We start from the raw sequence: 20777 nt of genomic DNA on the forward strand, positions 1-20777 counted from the left end.
TTGTCAATACAAAACTAGCTTTGGGACTATAGCTGTCCCTACATTTTCAGTCTGCAACATTGCTAGACTTGGTTTTTGAAAGTCATGGTTGCCGATGGCATTTAGGCCTAGGTTCAAGTTACCCTTGCCAGGCTTACAGCTTACTAAACACATCGCTGGGAAAGAGACTACGTTCAAATATGGCATGCTCTTTGTGCTAGCCTTTTTGTTTTCCACCTGCAGTGTATTTGCATGTACTGTCTTAAGTGTGATTCTGGCTGATCAATCCCTTTAACAGCATACTTTGGGATTTTGGCAATGAAGCCTTTATCTACTTTCCCAGTCGGATGACCTAGTGGATAAAATTTTTATGTCTGTGGTAGTTAGCAACTTCAAACTGCACTTAGTTAACTTTACATTTTGACATTGAAAAAAAAAATCAGTATTTTGGATGTAAATGGCATGTTATAGAAGAGTCCAGACTTTTTTTGCAATATTACTTGAACTTCGATTAACTAATTTTTGCTTGTTCTGCAGTGCCAGGGCGTGGATAAAACATGCACAAAAGCTCCAAAAACACCTAAATGCATCCTTCTAGAAACAGCAATGCTCTCAGTATAGTGATGCAGGTCTTGTAGTTGTATGTGAAATTGTCATTCCGAGCGATATCTGCAATGATATATTCCATTTTGTGCCAGTCGTGTGATTTCCCCTATCCACTTGTGACACTTCTCTGTGTAGCATGAGTACTCGGAAAAGTATGGCTTGAGTCGCACAAAATGGTATATAACGTTGCGGCTGAAGTTTGGAATCACACATATAATATGTACAACATCTAAAGACCTGAATCACTACTGAGAGCGTTGCAGTTCTAAAATGAGATACTTGGGTGTTTTTGGAGCTTTTATTGTTTAATCCACTCCCTGGCACTGCAGAATGAGCATAAGGAAGTCCATCGCTGGTTGGGGTACATTTTTCAAAACCAATCAAAAACAATAGTGTGTGGACTCTGCTATAATATGCCATTTACATCCAGACTGCAGGTTTGGTTAAAAAAGTGCACTTTTCCTATTTCATATAGCTGGATCTATGCAACATGTCATTGTACTCCACTCAAGCTTTGATCTTTTGACGTTTGAAAATGTCTCTTTGGCAAATATTGCTTAATTGAGCAGGAATTATTGTTGCAGAAATCTGTCCAGCTACCATGTCAAAGGTAGGCTTCCTGCAACACTTCTATTAGGTCAGGTCATTCTCATATGTTTAATGGTAGTCTACGACATTGACTCCTTGTACTACAATTGTGTAGTTACTGTAAAGATTATTGCGGGCAAATCGTGAAGAAAATAAAATGCGTTTCACCTACTCACCATGTTTCCAGAATCTAAAATGAATTGTTGAATGTAGGTGTTTGTTGTGAAGAGCATGTCGGATCTGTTCCAGATGAGTTGATAAAGTTGAGGCTTTGTTTCTTCAACACCGCTTCCATACCTCATGTATGTTTATAACTGCATGGTGGGGTTGTTTACCCAACAACCTCAACTTGCTACACTTGCACTCTGGTTCTATTCAGTGCTATCAACACAAGTAGCCTATGTCTTGGCTACTGTGTTCCAGAATGTTTAGGATTCAGCCTCTAAATTGAATAAAATGAAACTTCTGTAATGATGGTAGTAAACAGGCTACAACTTTTATCAGCCTACTGGTAACCTTTTACTATATGCCACATCAGTGTTTGTTGAACTGAGTCTTTTTATGCGTGATCAGTCATCTGCTTTTAAGACCAATTAATTGCCCCAACATGTTCTAGTATATTGTCTCACCACTCTGGTATGTCTGTGTAGTGGGAAAGACCAGCACAGAGACTAAGCCTGCCTACATGTAGACTGATTTTATGGAATATGTAAAACATCTTGTTCTGCCTGTCGTGGCCCATTTTCAAAGTTATCAGGATATTGATGGCCATGTTTTGGCCAATGTATTTATGTGAGTGACATATTGGCAATATTTGGGTAAGAACAGTGAAATGGTAGTAGTGAAGCCTCAGAATGTCACTAGGGCCCTAGGCCTATGCTTTAGGTTGGTTTGTCACAGGGATTGACGTTACATTCTGAAAGGCACTTGCCCATCGGTAAGTTGGGAGTCTTTATAAAATTATTTTTTGGGTTGCCTGACGATTATGAACACTTGGTCGAAAAAGTAAATTAGCTATTTACATACAGAAGTGTCATACAGCCTGCCTTTCACCTACACATGGGGAAGGAATTTGAAACTGATAACCCAAATGCTAAGAATTCCAGTAATCAGTAAAAATCTCAGAACAAGCTAAACTTGCTTGACCGCCATAAATTGCCTTTCACCTAATACAATAGGATGAACCAGAAAGGTCAGGTTTAGGCTACTGCAGTTTGGTTGTTTTCAATTACCTGCCCAAATGGGACTGCTCAATTTACTTTCCCCAGGCAATAGGGCAACACCTTAATATCAATCCCTGAAACTCAATGAAAGTTCTATGTAGTATTAACTCATTAGGTAGTCAACTTATTACAGTAGCCATCACGTTTTACAATGTGAGGGCTGGGCTATTTCTCTTGTCTGGAAAGAAGACACTTTAGGTGAAAATGGAGAGGCTGTTCAACAAGGTCAGTCTGATGTGAGGTCCTTTGTGCCAGACTTTCTCCAGAGCCCTCATAAAGCCATAAACACACCCTGTCAGCCTGAATACAGAACACATTGAAATATGTTTGTAGCTCATTTTTGTAAGGAGGAAACTGGGTAGAAATGGTTGACAGGTCAAATTACAGTTGAGACAATGTACTAGGCTATATTACAATAAGCTGCCTTTTAACATGTCTCTCAAATGATTGGACCAGAGGAATGTCGACAAGAATATCCTGTTTCATTTGGCCCACTTCCATTCATCCAGCCTCAGACTAGCCTCCTTTACTTTTTTTGTGCCAACTCTGCTCCCTCTGCTCTTTCCTTTTGCTTTATTTTCAAGTCATTTCTATTCATGGGAACATAGTGAAGTCTTAGGTTCATTCACCTGCTTTTATTGAGGATGTTATAAATAAAGGATGTCACTTGCAGTAATGTGCTAGGTTAGGGTTAAAATGGTTAGGGATTTCTTATCAATTGTTTGGTTTTATTCTAATGCCAACATGACAGTGCCATGAGAATTTCATAATAAATGGAATCATTTGTCCACATGGCAAAACAAATATTTGTTATCAAGGGAATCTGACATCAAGAGCATTCCTGCAAACTGCATTTTTATTTTTATTTTTTAACCTTTGAACCTGTTAATGCAATGTGCGCTTGTGCAGTATTTTGATTGGTTTTGGCCTAATCTGTTTCGTTTTCAACATGCAGTGCAGGTACAGCTATAATGAAGTGCCCGTATGATACTGACTTTTACATTTGATGTCCTATATTTGGGATCACAAAGTACTGAACATGATATGGCTTTTCAGTCTCTTGCTCCTGCCATTGCTGTTTATGCCTAGCATTTTTAGTGTTTGGATTGAATTTGTGTATCAAACCATATCCGCCTCTTAGTGTTGAACAGTTAGTCTGTTCATGTGACTACTACTTATACAGATGAGGTATTTCCTTGATCTGTGGAACTGGTGGTCGGACCATGGACAACTGAGCTTTGTGTTATGCTGGAGTTACTAGAGGTCACTAATGCTGCTGTATCGGCGGACCAGTCTCATGAAATTGTCACATCAACAGGCCAACACTCTTCGGATACTCTGAAGGGTTTGGATTGATTTGTGTGCTAGGGTGGCGTGTTAGTAGAGGCAGTTGGACATTCAACAATTTTATATATAATTACTGTTACGTTCAAGTTCAAACCCGATTTAATTTCCCCTTGGCCTTTTCTAATGAATCAAGTATTGCCTAATTGATCTCCTCTACAGGTCCTCTGAATTGGAATGTTTTACTCTTTCCCATCTGGGTCCCATGGAGCTTCCACCCCTGCTGTGTTCAGTCAGTCACTATTTGTTCAGATGGAAAGTGTTTACCAAACTATTTCTTTCAATTCCACTTCCTGTTTTTTTGTTTTGTTACTGACCCCTGGGATACACATGAATGCCTTGTTTAGTCACTTGGTATGGAGAGTTAGGCCAGAGTGTACTGTAATAGAGGTTAAAGACATCCTCCAGCAATTTTATTTTGTATATAGTTTTTATATAAAAAGTTACTTTTACTGTTGAAATGTGATATCTCAAGTATAAATGCAGTGAAGTACACTTAAGGCAAAAACAAATGTTTGGCGCAAATGTTTTTAGAAACAACTGATATTTCTACAGGTAAGTCAGGTATCTAGTATTCCCAAATTCCTTCCAAGGTAAAGCAAAAGGAAGTGTTAGGCTTATTTTATCTGAGTGCATCTTATCGCATCTTATCGCCTTGACAAGTTTTACATGTTTACTGTCCGTTAAGTCAGTCTCCATACGTATGTAGGTCAGGACCTGTGTTGCATCATGCATGGGTTGTCTGTTTACTCCTTAACCACACCCTTCCTTCCTGTGTGAAGATGCTGCTGCACCTTGGAGGTATGCGTTCGGCCCTGGGGCTACTGGCTGTCAGGAGGGCATGCTGCCTGTCCCGCACCACCCACAACTCCCCTCACACACTGGAATACAAGCCCATCAAAAAGGTCATGGTGGCCAATAGAGGTACCGTAACAATTCTCCCACCTTGGTAATTCTGACACTAAAACATAAATGTCAGCCAAATTGTTGTAGCTAGTTTCCTCTCACCACATGATTACATTTTCCTGAGACTGCATGATCACAGCTGAGTAATCCAACTACTTGTAGGTGAGATTGCCATCCGTGTGTTCCGGGCGTGCACTGAGCTGGGGATCCGGACAGTGGCTGTCTACTCTGAACAAGACACCGGCCAGATGCACAGGCAGAAGGCAGATGAGGCTTACCTCATAGGGAAGGGCCTGCCGCCCGTGGCTGCCTACCTGGACATCCCTGACATCATCAAAGTTGCTAAGGTCAGATGTGAATATGTTTTTTTGAAACTTTCTGAACCAACTGTTACTGCACTTAAAGATCACAGCTTTATATGTTTTTTTTCCACATCGTTTTATTATTTTTCTCAGGAAAATGATGTTGATGCAATCCACCCTGGGTATGGCTTCCTGTCTGAGCGATCAGACTTTGCTCAGGCATGTGTCGATGCTGGGGTACGCTTCATTGGCCCTTCCCCTGACGTGGTGCGCAAGATGGGAGACAAGGTGGAGGCTCGATCCATCGCTGTCCGTGCAGGTAGGCCGGACACCCACTCACTGTCATGTTCAGGACTGTCTGATGGATGTTTGTTTCATTTTTTAAAATATTTTTTCCAGCAAAATCATCAAACATACAGCTGACATTTGGTACTGTTTAGTTAAGCTCATATTGTTAGATTTTTTTGCTTCCAGGAGTTCCAGTTGTACCAGGGACAGACGGTCCCATCACTTGCCTTTCGGAGGCCCAGGAGTTCTCCAACACCTATGGCTTTCCCATCATCTTCAAGGCTGCATACGGTGGTGGGGGCAGGGGCATGAGGGTGGTCAAAGAGTACGAGGTGAGTAGAAATATCTGTGCCTAAGTAGAGGCTCCAGTCTGAGTGTTTTGTCTTTGTGCTGGCTGATTTATTGATCCCCGTCGGTCGACGTGTGTAGGAGCTGGAGGAGAACTATCAGCGTGCGTACTCTGAGGCCCTGGCTGCGTTTGGGAATGGTGCTCTTTTTGTGGAGAAGTTCATTGAGAGACCCAGACACATAGAAGTGCAGATCCTGGGTGAGTTTGTTTGCTAGACTGTTTTTGTTGAGTCTTTTTAAAAGGGTTGTATACAGTAGATCTAATCACATTGTCATCCCATCTCTCCCAGGTGATAAGTATGGTAATGTTATCCACCTGTATGAGAGGGACTGCTCTATCCAGAGGAGGCACCAGAAGGTGGTAGAGATCGCCCCGGCTGTACAACTGGACCCACACCTTCGGGACAGACTCACCGCTGACTCTGTCAACCTGGCCAGACAGGTACAGGATGCAACACACGCGCACACACACTTTATGATACATTCTTTTAATAGGGAGTGTAGAGCTGAAACCTTGTATTCCTTTGTCATTTTCATTTTTGAAATGTTTAGAATTTTGGCACTGCTGCCTATAAAATGGCTGAGCTGTATGTATTTGCAGTTTTGAATGGAATATCAGATGATCATTTTTTGAATTGAGTGGAGTTTTAGTCTTTTCTTGTGCAAAAGCACTTCTCAGAGACATGACACCATAAACATCAAGGACGAAAGTTGAGAAACCCTGAGTTTGTTCGTTCTTGGCCTTTTGTTCAAAACCGCTCATAATGAAAAATGTCCTCCATTTTTTGTAGTAAGGAAAGCAAGGCAAGGCCCTCAAAGCACAATGTGTTTTAAATTCATTTATAAGCTACTCTGAGCTCTTCTAAATGGGTGCTCTCATTCTGTGTTGTGCTCATAGAAGCAATGGCGACATGTGGGAGGAGGATGAAAAACTGCAATATTCCTTTCCAGGTTAAAGGGATTTGGAGACAAAGAGCCATTTCGATTCATAAGTGTCCTACAGGGTAGGAAGAAAGGATCAAAGTAAAAGACTGGAGCCTAATTAAAGCAGTGGAAAGAAATTCCACCTGCAGGCTACCAATTGGCACACTAGATGGCAGCATTCAACAACACAGATGGCCAGAGGAGGCTGCCACTAGTAGTGAACTGTTGAGACTGCCACGCCCTCTCACAATAAATATCACCTGTAAGGGGTCTTTCACACCACAGCGTTTACTCCCTTAGTTCGGTAGCTTTGAACTGGTGTGAACACTATCCGCACTAAACAATGCATGGTGTATCGCTCAAAAAGGGTGGTCTCGGTCCGAGCCAATTCGTACCGTTGTGCGGTTCGCTGCAGGTGAGATGGCAGTCTGGACCAAACACAGGGGGAAAAACAGTTGCGCAGTATTATTGATTGTTTGACTGCGAGCATTTGATGACATGCATGCTGCCTCATAAGTAGATCTCTGAAACGTTCTGTGAGTAGGCCTATAGCAGCACATTTATGAGCGCATCCAGGGGGGGCGCGCCGTGGCGATATAGGCTACTGAATATAGCCTAGTCATGTAGCAGTTAGAGCAGCTATTGTGCCGGGGGGGAATACAATGGAACAAATAATCGAACTCTGATTCGAACTAGAGCTCAGCACTGTGCTAAAATATCCCAACAATTGAAGAATTTCCTGATTGCAATCAAGCTGACTTTTGTTTTCTTGAGGTGGAAGCAATTACTTTGATCTGAAAACAGTTACTGGTGTCAGTGGCATCCCACCGATTTCCCCATCCTGTGTGAGATAAGCTATTAGACGTTGTGTACACTAGCTGGTGTGCCTGTCATGTGCACCCTTCAGCTAGCTGTATTTTGCAAGTGCTTGTATTACCTTTTTTGCTGTCTGTTTTTTGGGATGGAAGAGGGAGGCAGGGGGTGGGACGAGTTTGGTATGTTTGAGGGAGTGTAGAAAGACATGTGATGTGCATGTGGCTTTCAATTTGGGATCAGCCACTGTTGAACTGCGTGAACTCATCCATCCAGCCTGATACCCAGACATGCACTACAGTGAGTAGTCTCCCACCCATCTGCTCTGTCAATAGTTTAACAGAATGGAAAATATGACTACACTAGCATTGGTCTCTGTGTGAGGGAGAGAGAAAGAAATTGGGTGTGAGTGAGGGACAGAATTCCTCCATCTGTTCAATCATATGGCAGTGAGGAATGAAGAGGAGTGGCGACGAGAACATTTGGCTTTGCATGCCCTTCTAGAAACCTGCTCTCCTAACAAACAAAACCCTGCCAGTGGTGTTTCACTAACAGACTCCTCCCACATGAGCACATTGATTAAATATCAGATGTGTTTAGTCTTTCAGCATGCGTTTCCACTAGGGTCCAGCTTGTCATGTCAAAGAGATTTTCAAATTTTTCATTAGAATTAGTTTGTTGGTCTTATCTATAAGTGAATTGTGGAGGACATTTTAATGCTAAAATGATTCTCCTGTTCTACAATCCTGTGGGATATCATAGATAAGTCATGGACTGTCAGATATGATTATCTAAGGAGGATAATGTTCACCCATATACCTTTTATATAGCACCTTCCCCAGACCCGAGTAAATTTTATGATCACTTTGATCTGTTATTTAAAGCTTTAATCATCTGCGGTTATTTTAGGAAACTTGATTACAACTTCATTTAAAGAGGGTGTTCCAGCTCTATCTCAGGAGTAAGCTGTGGACCAAAATATCAGTGTGAAACATGCTTTGGATAAACTTAGTTAGGATTTGAGATGTGAAATAGTTTTTTTTTTTTCACTAGAATACTAGGGTAATAAATTCCTCCGTAACATGAGAATATTGATACACGTGGTTATAGGGATCACTCTTGTATCTGAATTGAACGTCGTGTACACTGGGTGTGCAAAACATTATGAAAACACCTGCTCTTTCCATAAGACTTAACAGGTGGGAGCTATGATCCCTTATTGATGGGTTAAAGAAGGATTTTTAAGCAGTAACAAATCTCAACATATTTTGATGTGTTTGTGGGCTGATAGTTGGTGGATAAGTGTTTTTACTCAAACCCCAGAAATGGTTGTCATTCAATTACAAAGCTACCACAAGGAGTTTTGATAAGGTCAGAAAATAAAACTTTAACTGAAAGTGCTAATGAAAAGAGATCTCTGTCAAAACTAGTTTGTAATATATTTTTTTCTCGTTTCCATGGTGACCGCTCTACCCAGAGCCTCTTAAGAACATGTAGGGGTGTGGTCACAGCCTTGATACGGTCTCCTACTTCCATTCTTTTCTCTTCTAGCCCACATGCTCATTTAATTAATTTACACCCTCACCCCCCCACACAAATGCACTCTCTCCAACTGAAAGCTCTATTTTTGTTCTCAACTCAGCCAGCATTGACATATTTAAAACAGCAGATTGCCTTAGTTTCTGAATTGTTGTGCTTGCATGTACAGTACCTGTCATTGGTGATGGAAGCCAAGTGTTCCTATCTGCCGGTGTCTACCACGTCTCATCCCTGCTCCCGCCCCATCGGTCTCGTCCCCTCACCTCCAGAAACAGTAGGGGTTCTAACTTCAGAACCCAGTTCCTACATTTGAATATAAAAATGTATTTGATCAAACAAACTATGCTACATTTTATTTCTGGGACCCTCAGGATGACCAATCAGAGCAAGATTACTGAATCTAAGTACATTATTTACCTTCAGAGGTGAATGTATCAAACCAAGTGGCTTGATACATTATTTTGTTGTGCACTCACCTCAAACAATAGCATGGTATATTTTTCACTAATAGCTACTGAAAATTGGACAGTGCAGTTAAATTAACAAGAATTTAAACGTTCTGCACATGTAAGACATGTCTATGTCCTGGGAAGTTGGATCTTACTTAAGTGATTTCTAGTCATATTAGTTCATGTTAGTAACAACCGTCCCGGTATAGGGACACCGATCCTGTAGAGCAGGTATTCCCAAACTGGGTTTTGTGCAATGCCATCGGGAGTACGCCAAATAAAAATGTGATAAACGAAAATATTTTTTTTTCTGAAGAGGCAACTCTGGGATGCTCACCTTCTAGGCAGTGTCTGTTTTTTTGCTCATCTTAATCTTTTATTTTTATTGGCCAGGCTGAGATATGGCTTTTTCTTTGCAACTCTGCCTAGAATGCCAGCATCCCGGAGTCGCCTCTTCACTGTTGACGCTGAGACTGGTGTGTTGCGGGTACTATTTAATGAAGCTGCCAGTTGAGGACTTGTGAGGCGTCTGTTTCTCAAACTAGGCACTAATGTATTTGTCCTCTTGCTCAGTTGTGCACCGGGGCCTCCCACTCTTTCTATTCTGGTTAGAGACAGTTTGCGCTGTTCTGTGAAGGGAGTAGTACACAGCGTTGTATGACATCTTGAGTTTCTTGGCAATTTCTCGCATGGAATAGCCTTCATCTCTCAGAACAAGAATAGACTGACGCGTTTCAGAAGAAAGTTCTTTGTTTCTGGCCATTTTGAGCCTATAATCAAACCCACAAATGCTGATGCTCCAGATACTCAACTAGTCTAAAGAAGGCCAGTTGTATTGCTTCTTTAATGAGGACAACTGTTTTCAGCTGTACTAACATAATTGCAAAAGGGTTATCAATTAGCCTTTTTAAAATGATAAACTTGGATTAGCTAACACAACGTACCATTGGAACACAGGAGTGATGGTTGCTGATAATGGGCCTATATAGATATTCCATAACAAATCTGCTGTTTCCAGCTACAATAGTCATTTACAACATTAACTGTCTACACTATTTCTGATCAATTTGTTATTTTTATGGACAAAAAAAAGCTTTTTTTTGCAAAAACAAGGACATTTCTAAGTGACCCCAAACATTTGAACGGTAGTGTATATTGGGAGTAGTGCCTTTCCTCAGCCACAGTGTGTTTATGTGCTAAAGTACTATCTCATAACTCAATGAAACCTTCACTCTTGTGCAGACATTTAGAAACAAAGCGATCAGAAAAATAAGCCACGTTTTTTCATTGAGAATTAAGACTACTTTCAAGTAGTAAGCCATGTATAACAGCAACCATTTAATATGAAGGGGCTAGAAGCATCTTATATGGTGAGCTACTGAGTGGCTAGGACAGGCAAGCCCCATACTATTGTGGAGAACTTAATTCTTCCTGCTGCTGCGGATATGGCTGGGGGAATAGGCCCAAAAAAACTATACAGACGACGCCTTCATCAAACAAAACTTTCACGACGCGTCAGTGACATGGCAGGAGATGAAGTGTTTTAAGACTAGTTAAGGTTCATATCACTTCCACCCTAGACCCACTCCAGTTTGCATAATGCCCCAGCAGGTCCACAGACGATGCAATCGCCTGCACACTGCCTTATCCCATCTGGACAAGAGGAATACCTATGTAAGAATGTTTTTCATTGACTATAGCATTCAATGATGAGCTTAGTACCCTTCAAGCTCGTCATCAAGCTGGAGGCCCTGGGTCTCAACCCCGCCCTGTGTAATTGGGTCCTAGACTTTCTGACGGGCCACCCCCAGGTGGTGAAGGTAGGAAACATCTCCACTTCGCTGACCCTCAACACTGGGACCCCACAAGGGTGCGTGCTCAGCCCCCTCCTGTACTCCCTGTTCACCCACGACTGTGTGGCCATGCACGCCTCCAACTCAATCATCAAGTTTACAGACGACACAACAGTAGTTTGCTTGATAACCAACAACGACGAGACAGCCTACACGGAGGTGAGGGCACTCGAAGTGTGGCGTCAGGAAAACAACCTCACTCAATGTCAACAAAACAAAGGAGATGATCGTGGACTTCAGGAAACTGCAGAGGGAGAACCCCCTAACCACATCAAAGGGGCAGCAGTGAAGAAGGTAGAACGTCTTTTAAATTCCTCTGCGTACACATCACAGACATTGAAATGGTCCACACACGTAGACGGTGTGGTGAAGAATGTGCAACTGCGCCTCTTCAACCTCAGGAGGCTAAAGAAATTTGGCTTGTCACCTAAAACCCTCACAAACTTTTACAGATGCACAATTGAGAGCATACTGTTGGGCTGTATCACCGCCCTCAACCGCAAGGCTCTCCAGAGGGTGGTGCGGTCTGCACAACGCATCACCGGGGCAAACTACCTACCCTCAATGACACCTACAGCACCCGATGTCACAGGAAGGCCAAAAAGATCAAGGACAACAACCACCCGAGACACTGCCTGTTCACACCGCTACCATCCAGAAGGCGTGGTCCGTACAGGCGCATCAAAGCTGGGACCGAGAGACTGAAAAACAGCTTCTATCAAGGCCATCAGACTGCTAAACAGCAATCACTAACTCAGAGGCTCACTGGCCACTTTAATAAATGGATCACTAGTCACTTTAAACAATGCCACTTTAAATAATGCCAGTTTAATAATGTTTACATATCTTACATTACTCATATCATATGTATATACTGTATTTTATACCATCTATTGCACCTTGCCTATGCTGCTTGGCCATCACTCATCCATATATTTATATGTACATATTCTCATTCACCCCTTTAGATTTGTGTGTATTCAGTAGTTGTTGGGAAATTGTTAGATATTACTGCACTGTCGGAACTAGAAGCACAAGCATTTCGCTACACTCGCATTATCTGCTAACCAAGTGTATGTGACGTTTTGAAACAATTACTGCTTTGCTTACAAGCCAGTGAATTCTATGCGTTACAGCTGGATGAGTCAACAGACTTGACGGGCCTGGCACAGCTCCTGGTATATGTTCTTTGTTTTTGGAGGGTCAATTAAGACATCCTCTTCTGCAAACCACTGGACAGCTTTGTGACATCAAATGGACTTTGGTGGTCAAGATGTGTTTGTATCTGTACTGATGGCGCAAAAGCCATGACAGGGAGACATAGTGGAATGGTAACGCGCATGCAAGCAGTTGCTCCCGATGCCACTTGGGTACACTGCAGCATCCACTGAGAGGCTCTTGCTGCCAAGGGAATGCCTGATGTCTTGAAAGACGTTTTGGACACTACTATTCTCATATTTTCTGCACTATGCAATGATATCGACCATGTAACGCTTTAACAACATACAGAAGTGTGCTGGTTATCAAGGGGCAAAGTATTGACACTTAAAAAAAAAAAATTGAGTCAAGCATTCTTGCATCATTTTCACTTTACAATTGGCTCTTTCATCCCCCTCTCCCCTGTAACTATTCCCCAGGTCGTTGCTGCAAATGAGAATGTGTTCTCAGTCAACTTACCTGGTAAAATAAACTTGTCTGTCCGCTTGCATGACGAGTTTCTCACACGACTGGCCTGTCTGGGTGATGTTTTTTCCTCGCCTGAATGATCTGAATCTAGAATTATAGTGACTCTCCGCAACTAGATTCAATGTGCGGGACAAAATTGAGGCTATGATTTAATAAGTTGGAGATCTTCTCTGTCTGCATTAACAAGTACAATATACAGGTCATCATTGTCTTTAAGCTTGAGTTCATTTGCACACACATCATACAATGTGATATTGCGAAGCACCGGAGTGAGTTGGGTGCGCAATTACACAGGTACTTTCCTGAAATGTATGACACAAACAACTGGAGTCATTATCCCTTTCATGCCCTGCCTCCAGTCCAGTTACCGATGTCTGAACAAGTGCCTCATCGAAATTGCAACGAGGTTATGTGAAAATTGAATTTAATCAGAAGCCACTGCCAGATTTCTGGATTGGGCTGCGCTCAGAGTATCCTGCCTTGGCAAATCACGCTGTTAAGGCTATGATTCCCTTTGCAACCACGTACCTATGTGAGAGTGGTACTCAGTGATGTTTGATTTTCCCCACCATGAAGTGGTACTCAGTGATGTTTGATTTTCCCCAAACATAATGCTTTGTATTCAGGAGATAAAGAGGATTTCTTTGCCACATTTTTTGCAATTTTACTTTAGTGCCGTATTGAAAACAGGATGCATGTTTTGGAAAAAAATTCTGTACAAGCTTCCTTTCACCATATCATTTAGGTTAGTACTGCAGAGTAAGTTCAATGCTTATCCATCCTCTTTTTTCTCCTATCACAGCCATTAAACTCGAACTGTTTTAAAGTTACCATTGGCCTCATGGTGAAATCCCTGAGTGATTTCCTTCCTCTCCGGCAACTGAGTTGGCAAGGACGTCTGCATCTTTGTAGTGACTGGGTGTATTGATACACCTTCAAAGTGTAATAACTCCACCATGCTCAAAGGGATATTGAATGTATTTTTTTACCAATCGGTGCCCTTTGCGAGGCATTGGAAACCCTTGCTGGTCTTTGGTTGAATCTGTGTTTTGAAATTCACTGTTCAACTAAGGGAGCTTATGTGCGGGATACAGAGCTGAGGTAGTTATTCAAACATGTTAAACACTATTGCACACACTGAGCCTTATTTGACTTGTTAAGCAAATGTTTACTCAAACTTATTTAGGCTTGCCATAGCAAAGGGGTTGAATACGGAAGACATTTCAGTCTCTTTGTTTACCTAAATATATATATATTAAATCTTTAAACATTTGACTTTGACATTATGGGGGGGTGGTGTGTGTAGGCCTGTGACCTACAATCTCAATTTAATAAATTTTTTAATTCAGGCTGTAACACCTTGGAAAAATTCAAGGCGTGTGAATACTTTCTGAAGGCATTGTACATACACAGCACTTATCCGGTGTGTGACATGAACTGACTAGCCATGAGCCTGCACCTTCACGTGGGTGACTGAATGGATGAGAGGGCGCCTGGCAGAGATTAGTTTTGGGCAAGGGATGAATTTCAGTGGTTCAGATTTCAGTGAATTTGGCTAATGCTATTTTGACACCCCGCAGCGCTGTGGAGTGGGAAATGGTCTGATATATTAAATCCTGCTTCCTCCTTGGCTGAGCTCTAGAAAGGCTGTCTAAAAATGACTATAATCACAATGGGATATCGCACAGTCTTCAGTAGATATTAGCTGTCAGTCTTGTCGTTTCCCCCTTTTTAGTAGATTTAGTTGTCTGTAGTAGAAAAGGATTCAGTTGGTGTGAGACTTGGTTTATTCATTGTATGAAGTTAATTTTAGCTTTTGAAACACAGAACTTGTAAGCTCTTCCAATAGAATTCAGAATCTGAGAATTTGCGAAGAAATCCAGTCATACTTATTTCTTCATATCTTTCCATGTCCTTAGGTAGGTGACGAAGTAGAGGTTTGCATCTAATTGGATTTGTCTGTGTGTACAGGTGGGCTATGAGAATGCTGGCACGGTGGAGTTCCTGGTGGATAAACATGGAAGGCACTACTTCATCGAGGTCAACTCCCGCCTACAGGTGGAGCACACCGTTACCGAGCAGGTCACAGAGTAAGTTACAGCCGTTAACAAGCAGGCCATGGCCATTACCTGGCATTACAATGTCACTACTCTGACAACCTGTAAGACTGTTCCCTGTCTGGTCAAATTATGTCTGTTCATGGTAAGTGTCAAGACTGTCAAATCAAATGTATTTATATAGCCCTTGTTACATCAGCTAATATCTCAAAGTGCTGTACAGAAACCCAGCCTAAAACCCCAAATGGCAAGCAATGCAGGTGTAGAAGCACGGCGGCTAGGAAAAACTCCCTAGAAAGGCCAAAACCTAGGAAGAAACCTAGAGAGGAACCAGGTTGAGGGGTGGCCAGTCCTCTTCTGTCTGTGCTGGGTGGAGATTATAACAGAACATGGCCAAGATGTTCAAATGTTCATAAATGACCAGCATGGTCAAATAATAATAATCACAGTAGTTGTCGAGGGTGCAGCAAGTCAGCACCTCAGGAGTAAATGTCAGTTGGCTTTTCATAGCCGATCATTAAGAGTATCTCTACCGCTCCTGCTGTCTCTAGAGAGTTGAAAACAGCAGGTCTGGGACAGGTAGCACGTCCGGTGAACAGGTCAGGGTTCCATAGCCGCAGGCAGAACAGTTGAAACTGGAGCAGCAGCACGGCCAGGTGGACTGGGGACAGCAAGGAGACATCAGGCCAGGTAGTCCTGAGGCATGGTCCTAAGGCTCAGGTCCTCAGAGAGCATTCTTAAATTCACTGTCCTTTTGCTCACTGTCTTTATAACGGTTGGGTCCCAATACTTCTAAATGGCTTCATTGTGTCAACTTACCTGAAAACAATATGTAGGTAAAAACAACATGGCAAACCCATATCCATGTAGGTATTCTACATTCAGCCAAACTTAGGGCCGTTACGGTCATGAAATGTTGGATGACCGTAATTGGCCATTCGAATAGCAAAACACAGAACGGGCGTCCGCATTCAAGTAAACTATGGCATAATGGGTGGACTGGCGGCCATTTGTGAGGTGTACCCATAGGTGCAAAGCGGGAAGTAAAAGCAGGAAGTGTACCCACCAATATATGCTGTGATTTGTTAATTCATCTCAACTGAGAATGTGGTAGCTGCAGCCCAATATGACGACCAGTGTATGGAAAGGAGTGGGTGTATGGAAAGCACTCTGCTATAGTTTACTGTGTTTAGCTGTTTCTTACCACGCCAGCTACTGTACCGCAAGAGTTTGGATGTCTGTTTTGAAGCCAGAGGATGAGTTTGAGTCGTATTTCACTTAGTTTTACATAATTTTAAATGTTCAGTTATGAAACTGACAATTTGTTTATTTTTGATAAAGTATTGATGGGAGGACTGTTGCGTCATGTGTTGTATGCTTATACTTACTGTGACTGTCAACTTGATGTTGGCTACTATGTAACTACTTCCCACGCTCCTGCTGGACGGTAGTGCTTGTTTAGCGGGAGCGAAGGGCACTGTCCTGGTGCTGTTGCCGATAACCATCTAGATGTCATCAATGTGACATCAAGATGGTTATCAATATTAGTTATTTCGTGTTGGCTGCTAGCCTACTTGAAATGAAATCATAAGTAATATACATGAATTTAAATCCATATAGTCATGTAGGTAATCTATAGTCAGTATTTACAGATGAGTGGACAAAGGAAATCAAGCCTTTTGGAGAGTGTCTAGTCAATGAATGAGTGTTTTATTTCTGTTTTTTGATGCTTTGTCTGCTTGATTGTAATGGTTGACTTGGGTTTCTTCTGCTTGGGAACTTGATTGAAGAGTTGATTAAGTTTATCATGGAGGAAGAAAAGGAACCAGATGGGAAGACATGATACTTAGGCAAGGACTGAACATCTTGCCTTGTGATAACGCAAAGGAACCCTACAGAAGTGTCGTAACGATGAAGTAAATTAACTGCTATAGCAGATGCTTAAGAACATTGTTCTTATGCCGTTTTCCTTTTCCATATAAATCAGTCCAGGTTGTCTGAGTTCCAGAATCCTAGTCCACAAATAGTCTCGCAGTGCTATGTCATTTGGACTTCCTACTCTGGACACTAAAGATGATAAAATGCCTAATCTCACCTGTCATATGCATTTAGAGGTGAAACACTGACAATAGCATGCACTTATCAGATGCAGCAAAGTCATCTATTTAATCATTCAGGAGGGATGAAAGAAATGCAGCATCATTTTATAACACTGACTCACACAGATTGATTTGACTGCTTTTTTTTGTGTGTTTCTCCTGTGATCCTGGCACATACTCCTGTATTTGTGCCTGTCTGGTCGTGTGGAAGGAAAGTAGGTTCATTCATTATAAATGTCCATCTTGTCACATGAAATTGAAACCATCAGACTGCAATTGGCATTCAGCGGGAGCACTCCTCTGAGTGATTGGGTCTGGAAATGCACTTGATTCTTATTTCGGAAACTCACCAAAAAGGCATTCGAGCCACGCCCACCAGCCGCTGGCCATGTTCTCCTCCAGCTGGGTTGAATTCTCAGGTCTGTATATAGTGCTCTGGTGAGTAGGTTATTACACAACAGCTCTGTTTTTGGCTGTCTGCCTCTACCTTTTATCATGACTTTCAATTGGTCACAGTGATTAAGACCAATTAAGGCCCCCTTCTGTCATTTCCGAATAAGTTGTGTGGTAATGGGAATCACTGGAAATGGTCCATGACATCGCAATGTGTTAACTCCTCAAACTCTGACTTCCCCAGTCTCATAACAGCTCCTTTTTCCTCCTTTCGCATATAGCTTAATGCATTTCTCTCATTTCAGTCAATGTACATCTGCCATTTTTGGTGCATTCATCCTTTTTTCTTGCGTTGCCGTAACATCACCTCTCTAGGAACAGTATCCTGCTGTATGGAGGCCATGTACAGTGCATTTGGAAAGTATTCAGACCCCTTCAATCAATCAAATTTATTTTATATAGCCCTTCGTACATCAGCTAATATCTCGAAGTGCTGTACAGAAACCCAGCTTAAAACCCCAAACAGCAAGCAATGCAGGTGTAGAAGCACGGTGGCTAGGAAAAACTCCCTAGAAAGGCCAAAACCTAGGAAGAAACCTAGAGGAACCAGGCTATGAGGGGTGGCCAGTCCTCTTCTGGCTGTGCCGGGTGGAGATTATAACAGAACATGGCCAAGATGTTCAAAATGTTCATAAATGACAAGCATGGTCAAATAATAATCAGGAATAAATGTCAGTTGGCTTTTCATAGCCGATAATTAAGAGTTGAAAACAGCAGGTCTGGGACAGGTAGGGGTTCCATAACCTTCCACTTGTTCCACATTTTGTTACCTTAGTCTTATTCTAAAATGGATTGATGATGAAAAATATTTATTTAATCTACTTACTACCCACATAATGACAAAGCAAAAACTGTTTTTTAGAAATGTTTGCGTGTGTATATATGTGTCTTTACATAAGTAATCAGACCCTTTACTCAGTACTCTGAAACACCTTTGGCAGCGATTACAGCCTCGTCTTGGGTATGACACTACAAGGCACACCTGTATTTGGAACGCTCGGTCAGGTCTCTCCCAGAGTTGTTCAAGTCCAGGCTCTGGCTGGGCCACTCAAGGACATTCAGACTTGTCCTGAAGCCACTCCTGCGGTGTCTTGGCTGTGTGCTTAGGGTCATTGCCTTGCTGGAAGGTGAGCCTTCACCCCAGTCTGAGGTCCTGAGTGCTCTGGAGCAGGTTTTCATCAAAGGATCTCTGTACTTTTCTCCGTTCATCTTTCCCTTGATCATGACTAGTCTCCCAGTCCCTGCTGCTGGCCACTCTACCATAAAGGCCTGATTGAGTGCTGCAGAGATGGTTGTCCTTCTGGAAGGCTCAGTTTGTTTGAAAGTATATTGTGAAGTTCTTGGTAGCTACCTAGCTTATGTTGGCATCAGTTGTTGGGACTGCTTGTATCTTTCCAGTGATCCTGCTGACCAAGGACGGGTCTGAGGAGCTGTTTGGCGTCACAGCTAGCCTAGCTGCTAGCTAGCTGGACATCAAGCTGGCGATGTGTTCTTGAGCGCAGCCCACAACGCGGTTAGCCATTGTGGCTGGGATGGCAGATTGTCCCGGGTTTGTGGCTGTCTAGATCCCTGCTGTTTGTTGTTTTCAAATTTCCCGTGACCTGCCCTGTCTGGAATTGCGAGGAGTAACAGCCTAACATGCGTTTATCTACCATGACAAAGCCCAAAGCCAGCGGTAGTATCATTTGAAGACAGTGCCAGCTGTCTCACACGTGAAGGATCTTTTAAACAAACAAGAGACCTATAAGCAAGAAAAGTTTAAGTGTTTTGTCCAAATCCTCGCATTCTACTAATAAAATAATGGACGACCTGACCTGAAGAACAGGAAGCAGAACAGTGTGCCAGAAGAGGGAAGAACTGATCCCAGCCATGAAAGCTGCCAGAGCTCGTGGAGACATTGCGTACATCCACTATGACAGGCTCATTGTCCACCCTCCCTCCCAGAAGCCTGGAAGGGATGAGTGAGCCAAACCTATGGGTTTGTAGCCTCAACCCCGCAGCACACACACCAATTTATTAATGGACTGCTGAATGTATATTTTCTCTTGCTTGGTCTGCTCTTTTCAATATATGTCTATCTCTGATAAGCTACCCAGGAAAGGGCTGAAAATAGCCCGTATTAATACGTGTAGCCTTAGCAAGTTTATTAGAAATAAGGTTCATGAAATCAATCTTAACATTCATATATTAGCCATTTCTGAGACTCACTTAGATAATTAATGTGATTTATACATCAGTAGCAATACAAGGATATAACATCTATAGAAGACAAATGCTTATGGAGGGGGGGGGGGGTTGCTGTGTATATTCAGAGCCATATCCCTGTAATGCTTAGATCTTATGTCAAGTCTTGTGGTTGCAGGTTCACTTGGCACATCTAAAGCCTTTTCTTTTGGGGTGTTGCTGTAGGCCACCAAGTGCTAACAGTCAGTATCTACATCATATGTGTGAAATGCTTGATAGTGTATGTGACGTAAACAGTCTACGTTCTTGGGGACCTGAATATTGACTGGTTTTCATCAAGCTGTCCGCTCAAGAGGAAGCTTCTTACTGTAACCAGTGCCTGTAATCTGGTTCGGGTTATTGATCAACCTACCAAGGTGTTTACAAACACTACAGGAACAAGATCATGCACATGTATCGATCACATTTTTACTAATGCTGTAGACCTTTGTCCTTAAGCTATATCCATACCCATTGGATGCAGTGATCACAATATAGTGGTTATATCCAGGAAAGCCAAAGTTCCAACAGCTGGGCCTAAATTGCTGTATAAGAGATCATACAAAAGAGTTTGATGTGGATGATGTCAAAAATATTTGTTGGGCTGATGTGATTAATGAGGAGCATCCAAACGCTGCACTTGATGAATTTATGAAATTGCTTCTTCCAATTATTGATGAACATGCACCTGTTAACTTCTTGTGGCTGCAGGGGCAGTATTGAGTAGCTTGGATGAGAGGTGCCCAGAGTAAACGGCCTGCTCCTCAGTCATAGTTGCTAATATTTGCATATTATTATTAGTATTGGATAGAAAACACTGAAGTTTTTATAACTGTTTGAATTATGTCTGTGAGTATAACAGAACTCATATGGCAGGCAAAAACCTGAGAAGTTCCACTTCCTGTTTGGAATTTTTCTGAGGCTGGTAGTTTTTCAACCAAGCTCTCATTGAAATTACAGTGAGATATTGATGAGTTTTCACTTCCTACGGCTTCCACTAGATGTCAATAACTTTTTCTGACTAATGTGAAGGGGGGGGGGGGGCCGAAGGAGACAGGAATGAGTAACCAAAGCCATGAGGTGACCACGCGCGTTCA

At 42.2% G+C, this 20777-nt stretch overlaps 1 protein-coding gene across 1 annotated transcript in view; it reads left to right on the forward strand.

The window, feature by feature from the left end:
* LOC120021346 (pyruvate carboxylase, mitochondrial-like) overlaps positions 1-20777 on the forward strand; it is a 127668-nt gene that overhangs the window by 1875 nt on the left and 105016 nt on the right. Inside the window, exons 2-8 of the mRNA XM_038965059.1 lie at positions 4523-4664; positions 4809-4993; positions 5102-5267; positions 5423-5568; positions 5666-5783; positions 5875-6026; positions 14820-14938. Coding sequence (XP_038820987.1) covers positions 4523-4664; positions 4809-4993; positions 5102-5267; positions 5423-5568; positions 5666-5783; positions 5875-6026; positions 14820-14938 — 1028 coding nt within the window. The remainder of the gene's footprint in view (positions 1-4522; positions 4665-4808; positions 4994-5101; positions 5268-5422; positions 5569-5665; positions 5784-5874; positions 6027-14819; positions 14939-20777) is intronic.

Source organism: Salvelinus namaycush, chromosome 26, assembly GCF_016432855.1.
Source record: "Salvelinus namaycush isolate Seneca chromosome 26, SaNama_1.0, whole genome shotgun sequence".
Classification (NCBI taxonomy): Eukaryota; Metazoa; Chordata; class Actinopteri; order Salmoniformes; family Salmonidae; genus Salvelinus; species Salvelinus namaycush.